Genomic DNA, 21,173 nt, shown 5'->3' with positions numbered 1-21,173 from the left:
CTTAATCAGTACAGTAACTTTGCACAGAAGAACTCTCAGTATTAATTCAGAGGAGCAAAAGGAAAACTAGCCATCTGCTTCCACTGTTTTGTCTCTTTTAAGTATTATTTCATGATTGACTCAAATTTTTTGGCTTTGTTCAATCATTTCACTTGCAAAATATATCAGAATTGTGCAAAAATGTGTAGTTTGTCTTCTTGGGAAAAAGCTGTCTCTGTGCCCGAAAAGACTGTAGCTAAAATAGTCGGTCAGTCTAGGACACTCCTGAGAAGTGTTGAATATTCAGTTATCTTACAGAAGCATAGGATCATAGAATCATAGTTGGAAAAGACCTCTAAGATCATTGTGTCCAACAATTAACCCAACATCCCTGTGTTCACCACTAGCCATATCCCCAAGCCACATCCACACACCTTTTAAATAGTTTCATCTCAATAGAGTTTTAAAGTTTACAGTCTTAAAGGTGGCAGCTGATTGGAGAGCAATGCTGTTTTCAGCTAATGCAACCATCAGTGGTATGGGTTCTTAGCTAATAGGCATGTCCTTTGTGTATTAACTTTCTGTGGAATTTTTACAACAATTTCCTATCAATACAAAAACTATGGCAAATCACAAGGGTAAATGTTTAATGACTGCATAAATTAAAGCCTTCTACTGGCAATGTATTTGTTCTGGTTACCGATTTTAAAATCTAATGTTGTGTTAAATTTCATGAAAATTTATTGTTTATACTCAAATTAGTTTGACATAATGTTCAATGTAGAGAAAAATAGTACAGTACCTTCTACTGAGATGTTTAAATCCTGGCTCCTCTAGAGTACACAGGCTTCTGATACTCCTGTATTACTAAATTCTTCAGCTCACGTTCTGTGTGGTTGATAAATAGGTTAGAGAGATGGTAGGTCACCTTACCAAATCTTTTGACCATATCTTTCCTCTTATCCTTTAGATCAAAAGGTCCTTTCAGCAAAGTTCGCACTGGTCCTGGTCGGGGTCGGAAGCGTAAGATGGCTCTGTCCAGCCAGTCAGCATCATCAGAAGGAGGTTACCTGGAACAGACAGATGTCTTGGACTTCTGCAGAGATGGCAGCAACACCTTGAAATTTAACAAGAAAACCAAAGGGCTTATAGATGGCCTTACTAAATTCTTCACTCCCTCCCCTGATGGACGAAAAGCTCGAGGAGAAGTGGTAGACTATTCTCAGCAGTATAGGATCAGGAAAAAGGGTACCAGGAAATCTAGCACTTCAGAATGGCCCACAGGTAAAGATTTTTCACCCTGCCCATGTAAGTATCCTGTATCCCAAGCAAATGTTCAATGGCTAGGATGTTGAACTGAATGGAATTGTTGGAGGCTGGAAACTTTGAGCTGAAATTTAATACTGGAATACACTTATCTTTGGTGCATTGAGGTAGAATATGAGCTGGAAAAAGGAAGTGATCCTAGAGACCTTAGCCTCTTTATATATGATGGCAAGGTGTTATGAAGGATTAAGTGATTACAGTGAGGTAGAATGCACATTGGTAAGGAGTTATTTGCAGACAGCCTAGGAAATGGGCTAAATAATGTCACATTTGAAAGAAATAACATAGGCAGTGGTTCATAAAAATTAAGAGCAGCAAGGTAGAAGTATGAAATTGAAAATAGATAACTAAAACCGTCCGACAGACCCAAGAGTTTCCAATCTATGGATGCATGCAAATGTTCCTTAATTTTCTCAGCCATAGAGGAGCCTGTTTGTGGAGCTTGACATCTGCTTGCTGAAAACTATCCCTTCCCTTTGGAATGCAGTTCTGCTTTCCTTGATTTTTTTGCTTTTCTAGCTTAAGATATTATCTATCCTTGGACCTTTATTTAATTTCTGTATTTGGATATTTACAGTTTTGTTGCATGGTCCTGAATTGTTCCTAAGCAGGCAGTGGGAAATACTCCACAATAAAATACTATGTTTACAGCTTTAGAATAATTACCTGCATTAACCTGGCTGGTGCTGGAAGAACAGTAATGTGACTTAATGCTTTGGGCTTGAGGTGAAGTGTCTAGAGGGTTTTGGGCATTTTGTTTAGGCTTGTTTTTGTTGAAGGGGTATCTCTAAGGTGACAAATGTAGGTGTCCTGTTTTTGGTTTTATGGCATTTAAATAGCTGTGATCCTTGTTTGTGAAAAAAAACAGGCTTAGTGGTAAGCCATTTATGCCTTCGTGGTACTGTGAATATCTAGGTGGCAATATTTGGACCTGCTTAAATGTAGGACAGTACTACTTACAAGGTCCCAAATCTAGAATCTGTTCTTCCTTTGTGGTCCCAAATCTGAATAGAAAATCCCATCAAAAAACCTGGCACAGTGTATGAATACAGCCAGATGTTGTTTGTCACTGCACTAAAAACAAATACTTTTTTGTAAATGTATGTGAAGACAATTTTGTCTCTTATATACAGACAATCAGGATGGCTGGGATGGAAAACAAGAAACTGAGGAGCGTTTTTTTGGAAGCCAGGATGTCTTAAATGAAAAAGACATGGAGTTGTTTCGAGATATTCAGGAACAAGCACTGCAGGTAAAGTTAAATTTTCAGTGTCTGGCAGTAAGTACCAAATCTGTAAAAGAAATTTAAACAAATCTAAAACCACCACCCCAACAAAAAAATAACAGCAAGAAATACAGACTTCAGATGAGTCAGTCACAGAAGCTAATGTGCTTGATTTCTGATGTTGGAGAGTAATGGAGAATTGACCTCAAGAGAGCTGAAGGATAATAGAAAAATGAGTGTAAGAGTGTAAGAGGTTAAGGTGGCTAAAAAACCTTGGGGGCTGTGGCTTTTGTCCTCCCAGAACTGTTAAATAGCTGGTAAAACATGTGGACTATTAATAAAATATGGGATAGTTTGCTAGCAGCATTGGTCACATGGAGTCTCTGAATACTTGAAACATTCTTTTTCTAGATAGTTTAACTCTTTTTAGAACAGGATAGAGCATTGCTGTTTGTGTCTGTGTACACATTGATAGATGTTTACCAACAGAAGTTGCTGTTCCTTTTCATCTAGAGCTCCAGGAAATACATATATCTAGGATTAGATCCTGAGGTGACTTTTGCCAATACCAGTCCCACTTTGGAAGCTTAGCAAGATGTTAATTTAGAAAGTTACCTTTAAAATCCTAACCCATTGTTCTGGATCTCATGCTGCTTGCATAAATTTGCATATGGGTAATTCACTGGTACTCTTCACATTAGTTGCTGCCCTCCTGCATGAAGTGTTCTCATTTGTTCATAACTTCAGTCCAGGTAGTTCATATTATAATGCAAGGCTAGTGGGAATATGTGGATTTCTGTCATTCTGTGAGTGACAGTCTTTTGAGATAAAATCTTCATGAGTTGAGAAAGCATTTCTTTTCTTTGAAAGAAGAGCATTTAGTATCCTTATTTTTAGTTGCTCTAAAATATACAGTTACTATCAGAGGGATGGGGAAATGAAGGTTGTAAGTAAAGAAGTAGTTTAAAATACTCTAGTTTCTATTTTTTTCTTCTAATAAATGTGAAGTTTTTCTTTAATTCTTCAGCACTTGTGATGATAAGCAGGTTATCGCATCCTGAATGTTGGTTTGGTATCTGCTACATTCGCAGTAGTCCACAGTAGTCCATCTAGTCTCAGAACTGGGAAGATACTAATGTGTGATGTCAAATACTTCTAGTTTTTAATCTCATGAGCAGTTTGTGTTTCTGTTCTTCACCATTTGAAATAACAAGAAAGAAAATTACAACACTCAAAAAAAGATTGTATTTAACTTCACTTTCTACTAATTTGTATTTAAAACTCTGTCATGCAACACTGTGAATGGTAGTGGAGATACATGGTATGATAATGTTTATTAATTCTTTCTTTTTGTGACTCACATGGTTGATTGAAGTGTGACTGGTACTTGTTTTTAGTGTCAGAGAGCAACATCTGCATCTTCCTAATTACCAGTGAGTTCAAGCAGGATGGACTGTGTAGATAAAAATGTTTTAATTTATTTAATCTTAAAAGTCTTTCAATTGGAAATTCATAAAAAAACAAGGGTTTTTTTCTCCTTGCATAGAAAGTAGGGGTGACTGGACCTCCTGATCCACAAGTCCGCTGCCCTTCTGTTATAGAATTTGGCAAATACGAAATCCAGACCTGGTACTCCTCCCCATATCCACAGGAATACTCAAGGTAAGACACTTCTTTGTTGTTCTTCAGTGTTCTTCAGGGAAAGCTGTAGTCCAGCAGGCATAGAAATTTGGTGGTTCCTACATTTTGGTGTCTGAAATATTTTTCTGCTGTGCTGCACATATAGTTGCTTTGCTGTTCTCCTGCTTAAGAACTTTGCAAATTGTCTAAACTGCATTCTCTTTGAACTTTATTCAGAAAGACAAATGACTTCTAAGGGCTATAGCTAGAGGAAGAAAATTAAGTGAAACTCTTTATTCTGACATTTAATAAGTACATGTGGTCTTTCATGAGGAATTATTCTAGTTATACAGACATTCCTGCTGAAGCTACAGTGTATAAATGGAGTTAAATCACAATAATTTTGGGATACTTGCATTCCAGTTGTTCATGTCAGTGTAGTATGTAAAACAGTTTTAAAACAAATGGGTAGGTGGTGATATGACCCATCACTCAAGTGTCTGTGACAATGAGAAGAAGGGGATAGGAACTATTTATTTCATCCCTCCTTGCATCATTAGTGCAAAACTGGGAGGGGTTACTGTTTTATTCCTAGGACTTTAATATACTTCTTCTGGCATAGCGTAATAATGTAAATGTCATTATGCAGGGCATTAAGGGCATTTTTTTAATATGCATTTGTTACAGAATAAGTGTCATAACTTTAACTGTGGTAGTGTGGTTTTGCCCTCATTAGCACACACACAAAGTGAGTGTATGTTGGGTTTGTTTTCATCAAGCTCTCTGTTGGCAGGAGTAAGGAAGTTTATACAAAAGTCTCTGTCTTCAGTCTCTTTTCTTTCTTTATCTTTTCTTCCAGGCTGCCGAAGTTGTACCTTTGTGAATTCTGTCTAAAATACATGAAAAGCAGAACTATTCTCCAACAGCATATGAAAAAATGTGGGTGGTTTCATCCTCCAGCCAATGAAATTTACAGAAAAAATAATATATCAGTCTTTGAGGTAAGTTAGAAAATGAAGCTGCTAGCTCCTATCTGTAAATTAGGGTCCTCAACACATAATCATGTGATGAATTTTTCATAGTCCTAAATAGCTTCATTCTTGAAACATTGAGTTTCCAGGAGTGAAGAACAACAAGCAAGCAGCCAGTAGGAACTACCTTGTTTATAGATTATTCATCTGTAAAACAAAGAAGACTCACTTTGTAAAAATCTGGGTATTTTATTTTACAGAAAATAATTTAAAGTTGTCTCTTAAGCTATTGAGTGTAACAGTGACTTGGTCACAGTCTCTGTTCTATGGAAGTTTTAAGTCCTTTGCAATGCTACCTGTGAGAGAAGCCTTCTCTCATGTTAAGACATTTTAAATGTACAGGGATACTTGAGTGAAGCTTGTCCTTGCATAACAGCAAATGGAGTGACAGAACTTTTCCTCATGTCTCTAAGGTTGATGGCAATGTCAGCACTATCTACTGCCAGAATTTGTGCTTGTTAGCTAAACTCTTCTTGGATCACAAGACTCTCTATTATGATGTGGAGCCATTTCTTTTCTATGTGCTGACGCAGAATGATGTTAAGGGCTGTCACCTTGTTGGCTACTTTTCCAAAGTAAGTATTCGGGTACAAATTGTTTGGTATGAAGAGTAGTGTTGCTTTGGATTCTTTAAACTGTTGTAATTTAGGCTCTTGCATTTTATATAATAAATGATGTAATACAGGTATAGACATCTGTTGCAACCATATTTTATTTATCTTCCATTCAGAGGACCACCAGTTAGTAAACCCAAGTTTCCTGTAATATTGAATAGCATATACTTGCTAAGGAACTTGTACTGCATCTTAGTGGTTAAAAAAAACTTTCAAAATTACTTCCTGCTCTTGGTGGAGATTGGTTACTACTGTTTGTGAGAAAGAACTGCTTGGTAATTCTGTTCATATCACCTTTGGTTCTGTATATACATTGTTTTCCAAACAAGTTTGGCAACTTTGCAATTATTTGAAGCCTTTTTTTTTTTTTTTTTTTTTTTTTTTTTTGAGGGAACAGGGCCAAGATTTCAGATAGAACTTTTCTTAAGGTTTTTATCCTTAATTATTTCAATTATTGTAAGTAGTTTTATTTGAAGCTTTTTCTTTAGTATTCAGAACAGCAGATATGAGACTGGATTTTGATACTTTATGCTTGGAACATTTAAAGAATTACTGGAATATTGCAGTGTCTTTTGCTTAGCTTAGCTGCCTTCAGATTTATTCTTAGAATTTACCTTTTCTGCAGCCCATGTTCTTTACTGTATACTATCTAAGCAAAAGGTTATGTCAGTTTTCATTCTTTCTGCTTTTCTTATCTGAAATGATGGTAGAGCTTTAATATTGTCTCTTCCTTTGGCTTTATCGATCCTAAGAAACTTTGACTGTGGCTTTCTGTCTCACTTTTTGATATAGAACTACTTACGTATTCTTACAGAGGAACTTACATATTTCTTACTGATCTGTTTTTTCAATATGATGCTTTTTTTTCCAACAGGAAAAACACTGCCAACAGAAGTACAATGTTTCCTGTATAATGATTCTTCCACAATACCAGCGTAAGGGCTATGGCAGGTTCCTAATTGACTTCAGTAAGGAACTTTTTCTTTACTTTTTTCAGTCTGTCTTTTCATATTTTAAAGGACTTAACAGTAGAAGCAGATATTTTTCAAAATAGAGCGCATCTCGGGACAAAGGCTTCTTAAGCTCACAAAATCATCTGAACTTCACCATTTACTCTTTTTGTTGGAACTTCAGCTCTAAAGACAAATTGATAATTTCCCCCTTAATTCCAAAGTTTTATGTGTAAGCAGTTTAAGGTAGAAACTAAAAGCATGTGGCAGTATAGTGATTTTTTTTAGCAGAAGCTTTTCTTGTGCATGTAGTTCCTTATACAGAAAGCCAGCTGTAAGACTTGGTCTGTGGAAGTCTTCAGCAGTTTGATTAGGTAAATGAGTGTCTTAAGCAAAACTGTCTTACATTTTAATTTAATTTTGAGAGCAATAAAACCAGACATACTTAAGCTCTGAATGCTCACATAATTCTGAGATTCATATGTGTATCTGTGGAACATCATGGGAAACTTCCCCTGTAACTATACATTGTTTATTATGCCTAGGGCAATTTAATATAGCCCTCCCTGTGGACATACAAATTTTGGAGTTAATGTTCAGAGGAAAATTCTACTGGTAGAACGATAAGAGAATGATGTCTTTTGTAGATAAGTTTTTGTTCTCCTGAAAATACTGGTGAATCAAAAGAACTCAAGGATATATCTTGAAAAGTCAACAAATGCAGGTTATGGTAGAACAGCAGTGAGAAAGCACATTTGTCATCTTCCTGCATCCATCCTCTTTTGTCTCACTGGGTAGAATATAACCTCTCGGTCTTTATTGAACCTGTGCAATGTATCACAGTATTAGATTAATGAAATCTCTACAAATAGAGCTTGGTACTCTCCAGTACAGTCCTGAAGTTTGACAGTAGAGAATTTTCAAGAAAATTATTATTCATATTAGTTTTAAGAGTGTGTTTTTCCTCTGTCATTTCCAAAATTGCTATTGTAATTGTGCATCAGGCTTCGTGTGATTTCTAGGTAGGCACCTGCTGCCATCTCGTGGCATTACCTATAGTCAGTGTCTGATGGCAGCAGAGTTTAGAAATATCTTACTCGATCACTGAAGAACAGGAGTGTAAACAAGCAAATAAAAAATTGGCCTGACAACTCGAAGTATCCTTCAGAGTTGTTATCTACATCTTGTAGACAGCACTAAGCTATTATATGAGGCCTTTGTAGAAGTCAGGGTAGAAACAGAAACTAATATTTTGACACTTTTTTCATGTGTGTCTTTTAGGCTATTTGCTTTCAAAGCGTGAGGGTCAAGCAGGATCACCAGAAAAGCCCCTGTCAGACCTCGGGCGCCTGTCATATATGGCTTATTGGAAAAGTGTAATATTGGAGTGCCTTTATCATCAACGTGACAAGCAATTAAGCATCAAGAAATTGAGTAAGCTGACTGGAATCTGCCCTCAAGATATCACTTCCACTCTGCACCACCTACGAATGCTTGACTTCCGTAGCGATCAGTGAGTACAGGAGTCCCATGTAATCCCAAATACCTTCTGATGTATTTCACTGAAATTTAATGGTGTTTGAAGACAAGTCACATCTAATGAACTTGATTTTACTAAAGACTCCAGTTTCCAAATACTGAGACTATGGTACTCATGTGCAATACAAGAATCATTCAGTGCCAAAGCTTGTACAGGTGTCCAGCTGTGTGGCACTGCAGATATAGAATTTTGAGTAATTTGCTGCTGTGAGAGAGAGCAAATTGGTTTCTTGGTCATGTTTTCTTGGTATCCCTCAGCCAAATCAGTCTAATACACTCGCAAATAGAGCAAAGAAGAGCAACATCCCTTTTCTAGTGGCAGATCTGCTCCTTACTTTCAGTCAGTGAGCAGACAGTCGGTTCCCTCCTTTTCCCTATGTCTCAAAAATGCCATAAACTGTGTGTGGATTGACATAGAATGCTTGAAGAGTGGGACAGATCACTGGGACAGATGAAGTGTGTTGGTACAGAATAGAGGTAGCCTGCTTGCTCAGCTGACAAGTCAAGTGGAGTTCTGAGAATTAGTCTTGTTTCAGACCATAGCAGTTTGATGAGAGGGGTAGTATTCTATTGTGTTTGTGTTAAAATTGAAACTTATTTGGAAAACCTGAGAATAGCTTTATGTTCTCATCTCACAGTATACCTTTAAGCCATGATATTTCTCTCAGACCCTTAAACAAAATGCACTATGGTAGTGGGACTACCGTAGTGGGTAGTGCAGCTTTTCTTGAGCAGTCCTTTTATTTCTCTTCAGTAGCTTTCACCTTATATTGCTCATTCTCCAAACAGTATACGCCTTGTACATAATAAAAATTATACTCTGCAGCTGAATGTTACCCATGGAAGGATAATGGCTTTACCATTAACCATTAAAGAATTTTAACATTCCCTCAGTTGTGAGATGCTTTCTCTGGTAGTCAGATGGTACTGTAAATTGTACTATTTTAATGCATTTCTGTTCTCTCTAAAGTTACTTATGGCAGCGGTGATTGAGAGTAATATATTTTCTGTAATATATCTGTTTGACATGACAACATATACAGTATGTCACCTGTTATTGATCAGAGTATTATTGCTGTTCAGATTTGTGATCATACGTCGGGAGAAGCTTATCCAGGAACACATGGCAAAGCTTAGAACTAATGTCCGACCTATTGATGTGGATGCAGAATGTCTGCGTTGGACACCTGTTATAGTTTCCAACTCAGTTGTCTCTGAAGATGAAGAAGAGGAAACAGAGGATGGGGAAAATGAAGAGCAACAAAAGCAGAAAGAAAAGGATCCAGAGACCAGTGTAAGAGTGAATCTCTTATTTCTCTGCGGCATGTAGTTTGTACTTAATGCTTTTGGAGGCAGTGCTAACAAAATTTCAAATGTGAAGCTTATGCATTTATCATAATCATGAAAAGCAATGCAGTCATAGTTAGTTTATGTATTTTTATGGTTTCAGATTATAAAATAAAATTCAAGAAAACATCAAGGCATAGTCTAGAGAGCAATCCTTGAAGGGGTTGCACTCTTGCATCAGGTGGTGAGAACTGATAGAATACTAAGAGGCAAATTATCTACTGTTACTGTAGTTATATTAAACTAATGGTGCATTTTAATGGAAAAACAGCTTCACGTTTTTCTTACTTTTTTTATTGAAAATTGCACAAATACTATGTTTGACTGTAGCAAGGTGAAGTCAGCATACTGGCACACCACTGAATGGTTGACTGAAGTGACTTGTTGGGAAGTTAAATCAGGCACATTATCGCCTCTGAGGAAAGGAGTAACAAGTAGCACTACATGAATCTCTTAAAGATCAAATCTTATTTTAATCCCAGATTTTTAAAAGGCACTTTTGTTAAACTTTTCTGACTTCTTTTTCAAACACTTTTGTGGAATCAAATTCAGGATAGACATTTATGCTGAAATTGTAAGTGTGAAATCTATTTGTTTCTATTTAAATCAGATGGTAAAATCTGTGTCATGGGAGAAGAAAGAGCAAGAGCCTTACTCACCAACGGAGACTGAAAAAAAGCCAGACATTGTTGCTCCAGCCAATTCTGCACGACCAAACAAGCACATTTTTTCCCTGGATAGTCTTCCTGCAAACAGTCAGCCATCACGAAGAGGTCGATGGAAGCGCAAGAGCAAAAAAATGCATGAGCCCTTTTGTGAGAAGGAGCCAGCATTGCCCATTGAGGAAAAAACAGCAGTTCCCAGTGGACGATGCAGTGAATGTGAGGAAAAGTCAGCAGCCTCACGAGGCCAGTGCAGTGACTGTGAGAAGTCAGTGGCCTTGCAAGGAAGATGTGGTGAATGTGAGGAGAAATCTCCAGCCTCGAGAGGCCGGTATGCTGAAGATGATGAAAAATCTGCAGCTTCCCACGGACAGTATGGCAAAGGTGAAAAATCTGCAATTCCCCGTCGGCAGCACAGTGAAGCTGTGGAAAGGTGGAGGGGGCAGTTGAAAAAGAACACAGAGCCACTGAAATGTAGATTCCCAGAGGACTGCGACAGATTACCCCGGCGCTACAGTGATAGTGATAGGGCACTTCTGAGGTGTTTTAGTGAGAGCAGTGAAGAGGAAGATGATGAGCCTGTGAGTCCTCGATCAAGCTCTCCACCTGTTCTCACCAAGCCAACATTGAAACGAAAGGTGTGTGCCTTATTTCTTGTTCTTTTTGACTCTTTGTTATCCAGTCAGTTTTGTCAGTGGGTTAGGGCTTTCTGAAGGATGGTACAGTTCACAAGGTCTGTATTAAGTGTACAGGGAGCACTCTGGGAGTGTTCCAGAGCTCTCTCTGCAGGGTACTTCCTGCTGACTTTTTCTAGTGATGGTTTTTGGTGAATCAGAGATAGGAGTGTGAGGGTTTGTGAGTCTAGCCTCAATCTTGTGCTTTTGGTTTTTTTTCTAATCTAATTATTGAAGTTTTTCTCAGTCATGCAAAATAGAAACAGATACAGTCCTACTTATGAAAGAAACTTGCAAAAAAAAAATGCTGTCTGAACAACTGAAATCAGAGTGTAAAGGTCTTTGAAGTTATTTACCATGGAGATGTGAATTCTATCAGTGTGTCTAAGCAAATGCTTTCTTCACTAAAAAGTTCTCTACTGTATCATTTTTGCACCTTATTCTAAGCTATTCATATCTGTGTTGTAGTATGTTTAAAGTTCCAGCTATTATGGATGGGGTCTTAGCTTTAGCTGTTTAAATTCTAACTAGTGGCAGGTTCCAGACAGTATTTCTAGTGAATTCTGGATTCTAGAAGGGAATTCTCTGCTGCTCATGTTTTGTATTTATCTAGTGTTTGATTTCTACTTCACATGATAAAATATCTTCTCTCTTCCCACCTTCCACATTCAGAAACCAATTCTTCATCGGAAGAGGCGGGTCCGCAAACGTAAGCACCACAACAGCAGTGTTGTCACTGAAACAATCTCGGAAACCACAGAAGTGCTGGATGAACCATTTGAAGACTCAGACTCTGAACGACCAATGCCTCAATTAGAGCCTACATTTGAGATTGAGGAGGAGGAAGAGGAGGAGGAGGAGGATGAAGAGGAGGAGAGTGAACTTTCATCCAGTGGATATTTTCAGCACTTAGCCCAACCAGACACACTCAGGCATAGACCCTCTTCTAAGAGGAAGTCCAGAGATGAAGAGGAGTCTGATGACAATAATGGTATGTATGGTGGTACACTAGTGAAAGTTTGATAGATTGTGTTGGATGATAACAGCTCATGACAAAACCAGCTGCTTTCTTTGGCTTGTAACTTCCAGCTGAAATGTAGGTTAGGCATAAATTACCAGTCAAACTAGCCTCAGACATTGCCTACTTTTACGAAAACATGGTGCATACATTTAACTTTCTTATTGGCAATGACCTGATCCCAGGCCATCCTTTTGATTCAGCTTTCCTAGTGGAATTTAGTATCTGTGTTTGTGGAAAAACCTATGCAACAGAGTCACTTACAGAAATAAAACAGAAATGAACTGGCAAACCCCCAGTTTTCCATAACAAAGGGAAATATTAAATTGACTCTTCTCATATTCTCTTCTTCATCACATTGCATGTTCCCCCTCTCAGCTTCTCATATCTCCTTAAATTTCTCTGAACCTTCAGTTCATAAAACAAAATAATTTGGTTGTGACTGGTTGCTTAGAGTCGACTGACAATTCAGAAGACGCATCTGTCATTACTCCATTAGCAATCTTCTTTATTAGATGTCCTGTTGTTTTGATGGGGTATACAGTGCGAAGCAGTCAGTGAAATAAAAATTAACAACTGTGTGCAAAACAAGTACGGTGCCATTATCCGACAAGAAAAAAATGTTACTTCATTAATTGATGACTTTCAGTTAGGCTGTGGTTACCAGAGAATAATTTTTCTTTCAAAGTACTTTAATACTAAAAGCATTAATATAATAATAGCCAGGATTACTATCTATTTAGCATCAGTAACTCTTAAATCCTTAGTATAGCATATAACTGTAGATTTAGTGCAAACATGTGCAGAAAGCATAAATTTGTTTGGTGGGAATACATGCACAGTCATCTTACACCATTAGTTTTTTAAAATTCTGTTGTGATAAGATTAGTCATTAAATAAATTTTGTGATACTCTATCATCATTAATATGACTATGGAGTCGGAGACCAATCCACTAGATCTGTTGTTTTACATCTTTTTTGTTTGTGCTCTTCTGAATGTTTTCTGATGGAGATGCCGTGGAATCCCCCTTTAGAGATTCCACACATGTTCTTTTAAAAATAAGTGATTTTAAACCATCTTTTTCAGACTAGAAATAGTCCTTTAAGTGCCCAGGGATCAAAAATGCTACTTGAAAGCCACTGTTTTAACTCACTCCCATTTTATACTACAGTGATAAATTTCTGGCTCACTTACTTTATAAATAGTTGTCATTTAGTGCTTTCTGCTCCCTTGTCTCATTTCTGTTGCTTTTTTTTTTCCCTGAACTTCTGCAAATTAGTCAGAACTCCTGAAGTAATAAAGTAGCAACCATATTATTTTAGGGTATTGCTGCTTCTGACATCACACAGTATCTGTTGGCTGCTTTTGCCTTCTGTGTAGATGCCTCTGTATATACATATTAAAACTGGCTTTTAGAGAAAATACAGTGTGCTGTCAGTTACCTAAACATCTACAGCATAAACAGCTGGCTTTTTATTTGAATAAAAAATAGGCTGGGCAAGAAGGACAGCACTGTCTTATGACAATTCAAAAATATAGTGTTGCAGCAATTAACAAATGGTTCAGATTTAGACTATTTTAATCATAACTGTGAGGTAGAAATGTTTATAAGAGTCTTAGAAAAAATTTTGGAGGTTTTCCCATCACTACAGAAACCTGCTTGTGATTTTTTTTTTTCTTTTTATAACTTTCTGACTTGGGGCCAGATTTTTCTGCTGAGAATTTAATGTCTAGCTGAGGCAATGCACTAAAAGTGTTTTAAGATTTCAATGAAATGCAACATTGCAGTTTCTTTAATGGGTGTCTGATGAAAATTTGGATAGGTTCTGATTTCTGTCAGGACAGCAACGAGAATGGATAGCATAGGGTGGTGATTTGAGACCAGTTTTTAGTTAGGGTTAGGCATTCTGGAAGACAGGAGGTGTTCTGTGGTGTCAAAGCCAAGATTTATTTGTCTTTAGTCTACCAAATCTGTGCAATTTGAGTAGTGTTGTGTAGGGGAGGATGAAGCTTGGTAATGGCTGAGCTATATTATTTTGCTTTTCCTGGTTCTACTTGTAAGTTTTGCTGTGAATGTGGGAAGTCTAATCCTCTGTAGCAGATATGAAATGTGGAAGACAGGGAAGAGAAATAGTGATGGGTTTTTTAAGAGGTGGATTTTATTTCTAAGGGTTGAAGTGTTAATGCTTTAATGAATGCTATGAAAATAGTGTGACCTTCTTCCTGTACAACAATAGTCTGGCTGACTGTGGCAGACCTTTTCTTTTTTTATGCACATTCCAAATACTTATTTTTGGATGGCATAAGGAGTTACTGATTTTAAAATTCAGTATTCATTTTTTTAATACCCTGAATTTTTTCAGAATACGTATCATTGGAGGGAGGTATTTAAAGTAAATGCATGTCTGAGTAGGGCAAGGGTAACTCAGCTTTTACAGTTGTATAAAATGCCACTGAGTGTCCTAATTGACAGGTTCAAACCAAAATTAATTCATGGAATGCCTTATACTATTCAGTAAGTTCTCAGTAAGCAATCACATTCCTTTCTGGCTATATAAGCTCTGAACCTGTTTGAGTGTTTGGAAAGTCACTGAAATGCAAATCTTGCTTCATCAAATAAAAGATGAAAGAGAAATTCAGCTTCCTGTTAATGATTTCTTCAATTAAAAATTACTAGCCAAATTCAGGCATCTGTGTATTTCTATTGGCATTAAAAAGCATAAGGCTATGAAGAATGTGAAATTACTTCCTTTCTTAAGCAGATGCACAAATCTAAATGGAAATACGCTTTTATTGCAACTTCATATGTTCCTGTATGCTGCAACACATTCATTTGTGAACATATTTTATAAATAAAATTTGTCTTTTCAGGACTTCATTACATAGCTTAGAGCTTAATTTGAATTGTGTATTAGAAGCTCAGAGCTTTGAATATGGAAAATCTTTAAAACACTGATGTTCTTAGAAAATGTAATGTGCAACATGCTGCTAACAAGCACACCTTGATCCTTCTAAACTGGTATTTCTAAGCTAATAAATAAATTCTGATAAATTTCTGAGCTAATACTGAAGTTCTTAAACATGTTGGGCATGCTTGGGAAGGCTTCCATGAATGCTTAGGTCAAACAAAAATGTTTGAGCAGTGTCTTTCAATTTGTATTTTCAGGTAACCCACCCTTGAAACAGTTATCTATGCTGAGGAATAGTGAAGCAAAGGATTCTTCACTCGAGCCAGATACTTCCACACCTATGAAAAAGAAGAAGGGATGGCCAAAAGGGAAAAGCCGAAAACCAGTCCACTGGAAGAAAAGACCTGGTCGAAAACCAGGTTTTAAACTGAACCGAGAAGAGGTGCCACTATCAGTTCAGGATGAAATAGTTGATGAAGTGGTAGCTAATTCAAAACCAGGACGTAAGGCCAAAATTTCAGATAAGGAAGAATGTGTTGAGCAGAAGGACCTGCCTCTCACTGAGGAAAGGAAAGAGGAAGATGTGAATCTGGAAGCAGAAGAGGTAGGAGAGGGAGAAGAGGAAGATATAGCCAGCAGTGAAGTAAGAGCAGTTTCTCCTATGGACAGCAACAGCAGTCCAGTGCCAGAAGTAAAAGAACCTGAGATAGAAGAGGAAGTGGAGGAGAAGCCACAGATTTTAGAAGAGCAGAGGCAATCAGAAGAAGAGCAGCAAGAATTAGATGAACCTGAACATGACCATGAGGAAGAAGAGGAAGTTGCAGTAGTGACAAATCAAAATGAAGATCATGATGCTGATGATGAAGATGATGGTCATCCAGAGTCTTTGAAGAAAAAAGAATTGGAGGAACAGCCTGTTAAAGAAGGGGTGAAGGAGGAGCCTCAGGTGCAAGAATGTTTTTTAGAAACAAGCATACCAAGCAGTAGAGAAGACACAAAAGAAAAAGATGAAGCAGAGGCAGATTCTGAGGAAGAGCAGGCTTCCAATGAGACATCAGTGGGCTCAGAGCATGTCCCTGGGTCTGAAGATGATCACGAAGAAGAGCAAAGTAATAAAGAGGGGTTAATTGAATTAAAGGAAGAGGAGGAGATTCCTCATAGTGAACTAGATCTTGAAACTGTTCAAGCAGTTCAGTCCTTGACACAGGAGGAAAGCAATGAGCATGACGTAGCTTACCAGGACTGTGAAGAAACTCTTGCAGCTTGTCAGACCTTGCAGAGTTATACCCAGACTGAGGAGGATCCTCAGATATCAATGGTTGAAGATTGCCAGGCCTCAGAACACAACAGTCCAATATCCTCTGTTCAGTCCCACCCCAGCCAGTCTGTGCGTTCTGTCAGCAGCCCAAATGTGCCTGCTCTGGAGAGCAGTTACACACAGATAAGTCCTGAACAAGGATCCCTGTCCGCACCCTCTATGCAGAACATGGAGACCAGCCCCATGATGGATGTGCCTTCAGTATCGGACCACTCTCAGCAGGTGGTGGATAGTGGCTTCAGTGACCTTGGCAGCATTGAGAGCACTACAGAGAATTATGAAAACCCCAGCAGCTATGACTCCACTATGGGAGGCAGCATTTGTGGAAATAACTCTTCCCAGAGCAGCTGTTCATATGGAGGACTGTCTTCTTCTAGCAGCCTCACTCAGAACAGTTGTGTTGTCACTCAGCAAATGGCAAACATTGGCAGCAGTTGCAGCATGATGCAGCAAAACAATGTCCAGCCTACAGCAAACTGTAATATCAAGTCACCTCAGAGCTGTGTAGTAGAAAGGCCCCCAAGTAACCAGCAACCAACAACACAGCCACAACAGCAGCAGCCTCAGTCCCAGCAGCCACAACCCCCACCTCCACCCCAGCAGCAACCTCCATTATCTCAGTGTAGCATGAACAACAGCTTCACCCCAGCACCTATGATCATGGAAATACCTGAATCAGGCAGCACTGGTAACATAAGTATCTATGAGAGGATTCCAGGGGATTTTGGTGCTGGGAGCTATTCACAACCATCAGCCACATTCAGTTTAGCCAAGTTGCAGCAGCTGACAAACACCATTATGGACCCTCATGCCATGCCTTATAGCCATTCTCCTGCTGTGACTTCCTATGCAACCAGCGTTTCTCTTTCCAACACAGGGCTGGCTCAGCTGGCTCCTTCTCACCCTCTGGCTGGCACCCCACAAGCACAAGCCACTATGACACCCCCACCAAACCTGGCATCCACCACCATGAACCTCACATCCCCTCTGCTTCAGTGTAATATGTCTGCTACCAATATTGGTATTCCCCATACCCAGAGGCTGCAGGGGCAGATGCCAGTCAAGGGGCACATTTCCATCCGCTCCAAATCAGCCCCCCTGCCCTCAGCAACCGCACACCAGCAGCAGCTATATGGCCGCAGCCCCCCTGCCGTGGCCATGCAGGCTGGGCCTCGGACCTTGGCTGTGCAGCGGGGCATGAACATGGGAGTCAACCTGATGCCAACCACCCCATACAACGTGAACTCCATGAATATGAACTTGAATGCCATGAACAGCTACAGAATGACACAGCCCATGATGAACAGCAGTTACCACAGTAATCCTGCCTACATGAATCAGACAGCACAGTATCCTATGCAGATGCAGATGGGAATGATGGGGAGCCAGGCCTATACCCAGCAGCCTATGCAGCCAAATCCTCATGGAAACATGATGTACACTGGCCCCTCCCATCACAGCTACATGAATGCTGCTGGGGTGCCCAAGCAGTCTCTTAATGGACCATACATGAGAAGATGAGCAAGATCAACTTGCATCCTAAAAACTGAAATAAATATAAATAAAGGAACCTTTTATACTGACGAACCAGAGAAAATGGACCTTTTTCCAGTTAAAATATTGCTGTAGATTTAGATGGGTTTTCTTTGGTTTATTTTATTTTTTAGGAAGCCTGGTCTTTATTTTTTTTTTTTGTTTGTTTGTTTGTGTTTCTTTTCTTCACAATCGTCAAACATTTTACAGCTAAAATCACTTACAGATGTTTTTAAGAGGGGAAACATGCACAAAATCTTCTCATAATTTAAAAAAGAGCCTTACTTTGCTGACAAAGTGGACAGACTATGTGTAACGTGAAATCATCTTCCTAAATTTTTTTTTCAATATATGTCCTTTTCCCTCCCCTGTGCCCCTTTGTATGCAGTTTCTAGTGCTGCAGCCATGTAAAATGTTTGACATATCAAAGAATAACAACCCTTCCCTCTAAACCCCACCTAACATTTCCTACTTCTAGCAGGAGGCACTTATTGGGAGATTTGGAAGGGGACACAGAGGATAAAGGAAAACCTTTATTTCTGCAAGTCAGGAAAAAGCTTTATTTTTCCTTGACTCCCTCACCCTCAGTAAAATTTGGAGTTAAGTGTAAACAATAAACCATTCACATTGGTGTTTTTGTAGATGAGTTAATTGAAATTGTATGTTTTATGCTGAAAATATAATGTAACTTTAAAATTATCCCATTCACCACCCAGACATGCACATGAGCACACATGTGCATGCATGCACACATGTTCTGTCACTGAACTGCTGGAAGCATCTCAAGAGAGAACTTGTTCTGTATCCCTTCGGCAGTCGTGAAGAGGACAGGGTGGGTAATGGTCTGTTAGGACAAGAAAATGGTTACATGCTCTTCTGGTGACCTGCAAGTCAGACACAGCTCTGAGATCCCAGACTGCTTTAGTACATACTTGGAAATGCTAAGGGTTTTGGTTCTGAGCCTTTGAGTCAGACTGAGCTCAGAAGCAGCTGTTTCCAGTTAATCTCTTGGCTGGAATGCTGGAAGAAAAAGTGTGCATTTGGTGACTAGGATGAGAACCCTGTGGTGTCCTTGTCACTCTTCCATTCCTGGTCTGGGGTAGGAAGTTGCTGAATGTGCCGCTTTCTGGGGGTCAGTGATGTTTTTCCTGATTCCCTTACTGTGTTTAATATCCATTTTGTAGAAATAGCCACACATTTGATCTAGTGTGGGAAAAGAAGGGAATCGGCCTCTTTTTCAGCAGTGAAACCGTCCCAACACCATAGCAGGATCTAGGCGGTAGGATTTTGCTGTTTATTACTGCAAAATCCAATTTACATTAATTTTGGCTACACTGCTGGCATGTCACCCTATACAAAAAGGGACAACCCTTTAATGTAAAGTTCTTTTTTTTTATTGTATGTGAAGTAGAAATGCAGACACATTAATAAGACTAATTCCTTTTGTTTTTAAACCAAAAGAATCTAAAAGTTGGGGTTTCTTCAGATGCACTAAAATGTACTTTCCTCCAGTAACTGTTAACCATAAAAGGCAAAATTCAAAGGACTTCCACTTTTTATTTCTGTTTAGTTTCGAGCATGTACAAGGCTATGTAGGACCCCATTTCTCTGTATATACTATTCCAGTTCCAAATAACCCATGTAGAAAGCGCACTGTGCTGCCCTCTCTTCTTAGATCTTCAGCTGTGTCGCTGCTTCCTGGGGGTGGGGGTGGGTCTGAGACAGGAGGAGAAGCTGTTGAAACGAGGGCCATGAATTTAGTTTGTTTATGTTTGGTTTGGTTTTGTATGGGTTTTTTTATCAATTAGGCAGCTCCCTTTTCCACAAACCTTTGTGACTGTAGAACTATTGTAGAAAAAAAAAAAAGTTCTTTTCTATATATAAAAAGAAATTATCCAACGCAGTAATATTGGTACCTACCATTTTTTCACTTCTGTTAAAAAAAAAAAATGTATTTTTAGCAAGATAACTTGGGTAATCTTCTAAAAGAAATTAAAAAAAAACCTCACTGTTAGTGACTTCGATGCCTTTTAAAAATAAGAGCTTTTTCATTTCATTCCATCTTTAAAATTTTTTATCTTTGTTGTAGAATATTAAAAACTATTTTAAGAAAGATAAAATTCTCTTTAAAGAGATCTCTAGAGTGTGTGAATAGGAGCTCCAGATGCCTCTAAAAGCCGCATGTACAAATGAAGCTGAGTCTATTCCTGTCTGTTTATATTTGCTTTTCCTGTTTTGTAACCTCTTTGTACTTTGTTCATGGTGACTTGTAAGCTAAGGGGAAGGGGGTGCCTAGATGCCTTTGTAATTCTCCATGTCATACGCTCCTGGCTGGATGGTCTCCCTTCCTCTCCTTGTATGTAATATCACTTTTTTTTCCCCTTTCTAGCAAGTACTTTCAAAAGAACTCTGTACATTTTAACATAAAAAAATAAATTATGTTGAGCCATTTTGGATGTCAGTTGTGCGTGTAAATTTTTTTTCTTCCATTTGAGTGGTGAATGCTGTCCCTGATACTTGGTCCTGGGAGTATGATTCCCGGTGGGCTTTTACACCTGAAAGAGAATTCACTTATGAGAAATCTTGATCATGTTAATTTTTATCTAGAATTTCCAATGAGGGAAAAATTAAGAAGAACAAACCTGAAGCTTTTCCAGAAATCACCACCTTCAAATTCCTCTCTGCCAAGGCTGGCCAAAACCAAGTTTCAGTTTGTAATTTTGATTTGCGTCCTTTAAAAGTGGCAGTGTGGGTTTCAAGTTTCCTCCATCCCCTTCAGCTGCTCTTTCATCTGTGATGAGAAGCTCGAATAGGGGGAGAATGATACATTTTACCTAGCAAGGCTTTCCCTGGGGCTTTAAGGCACAATTGGATCATTGGGTGCCATCCCACTCTGTTGTTGCACATTCTCCACAAGCTCAGAGCTCCGACAACGCTAGAGGGAAGCACAGTTCCAGCATGTGTGTGATTGATGCTTGAGTTTCCCCGTGACGAGCATGGTAACTCTCAGCAAAGAACCGCTGCCTTGGCCTCCTGTGGTCCAAGGGCTGGCCCAAGCCATGTAAAGACTCAGTGGCCACAAGAACCTTCCAAAGGCTTTTCCACAGATATGCTGTCACAAGGTTGTCTTCAAGAAGGTAAGGTATTTATAAAAAGCATTATTTGATCAAAAAGGCTGAATTGTTAACTGGTTGTTAATTAAAAAGTAACAACAAAAAGCCCAGCCTCAGTTTGTGTGGGCTAACTTGATGACAACCACACTTGGGAGCAATGAACAAGGTGACCTCTATTTTAGAATCTTGACCAACAAACTATCAAACCTTACCATTAGAGAATGGATTGGTTTGGTTTGGTTTGGTTTGGTTTGGTTTGGTTTGGTTTGGTTTGGTTTGGTTTGGTTTGGTTTGGTTTGGGAGAGTTGCCAAG

At 38.7% G+C, this 21,173-nt stretch overlaps 1 protein-coding gene across 1 annotated transcript in view; it reads left to right on the top strand.

Moving 5' to 3' along the window:
* KAT6A (lysine acetyltransferase 6A) overlaps positions 1–20,196 on the top strand; it is a 36,655-nt gene extending 16,459 nt beyond the window's left edge. The window contains exons 8-18 of the mRNA XM_021535918.2: positions 950–1,263; positions 2,439–2,557; positions 4,077–4,192; positions 5,010–5,151; positions 5,595–5,756; positions 6,670–6,763; positions 8,027–8,258; positions 9,368–9,578; positions 10,242–10,931; positions 11,640–11,958; positions 15,154–20,196. Of these exons, the coding sequence (XP_021391593.1) occupies positions 950–1,263; positions 2,439–2,557; positions 4,077–4,192; positions 5,010–5,151; positions 5,595–5,756; positions 6,670–6,763; positions 8,027–8,258; positions 9,368–9,578; positions 10,242–10,931; positions 11,640–11,958; positions 15,154–17,735 (4,981 nt within the window). The 3' untranslated portion in view covers positions 17,736–20,196. The remainder of the gene's footprint in view (positions 1–949; positions 1,264–2,438; positions 2,558–4,076; positions 4,193–5,009; positions 5,152–5,594; positions 5,757–6,669; positions 6,764–8,026; positions 8,259–9,367; positions 9,579–10,241; positions 10,932–11,639; positions 11,959–15,153) is intronic.
* The last annotated feature ends 977 nt before the right edge of the window (positions 20,197–21,173 follow it).

The sequence above is a fragment of the Lonchura striata genome, chromosome 32 (genome assembly GCF_046129695.1).
Source record: "Lonchura striata isolate bLonStr1 chromosome 32, bLonStr1.mat, whole genome shotgun sequence".
NCBI lineage: Eukaryota > Metazoa > Chordata > Aves > Passeriformes > Estrildidae > Lonchura > Lonchura striata.
The sequence above is the reverse complement of the archived record's forward strand: the minus strand, read 5'-3'. Positions and strand labels throughout refer to the sequence as shown.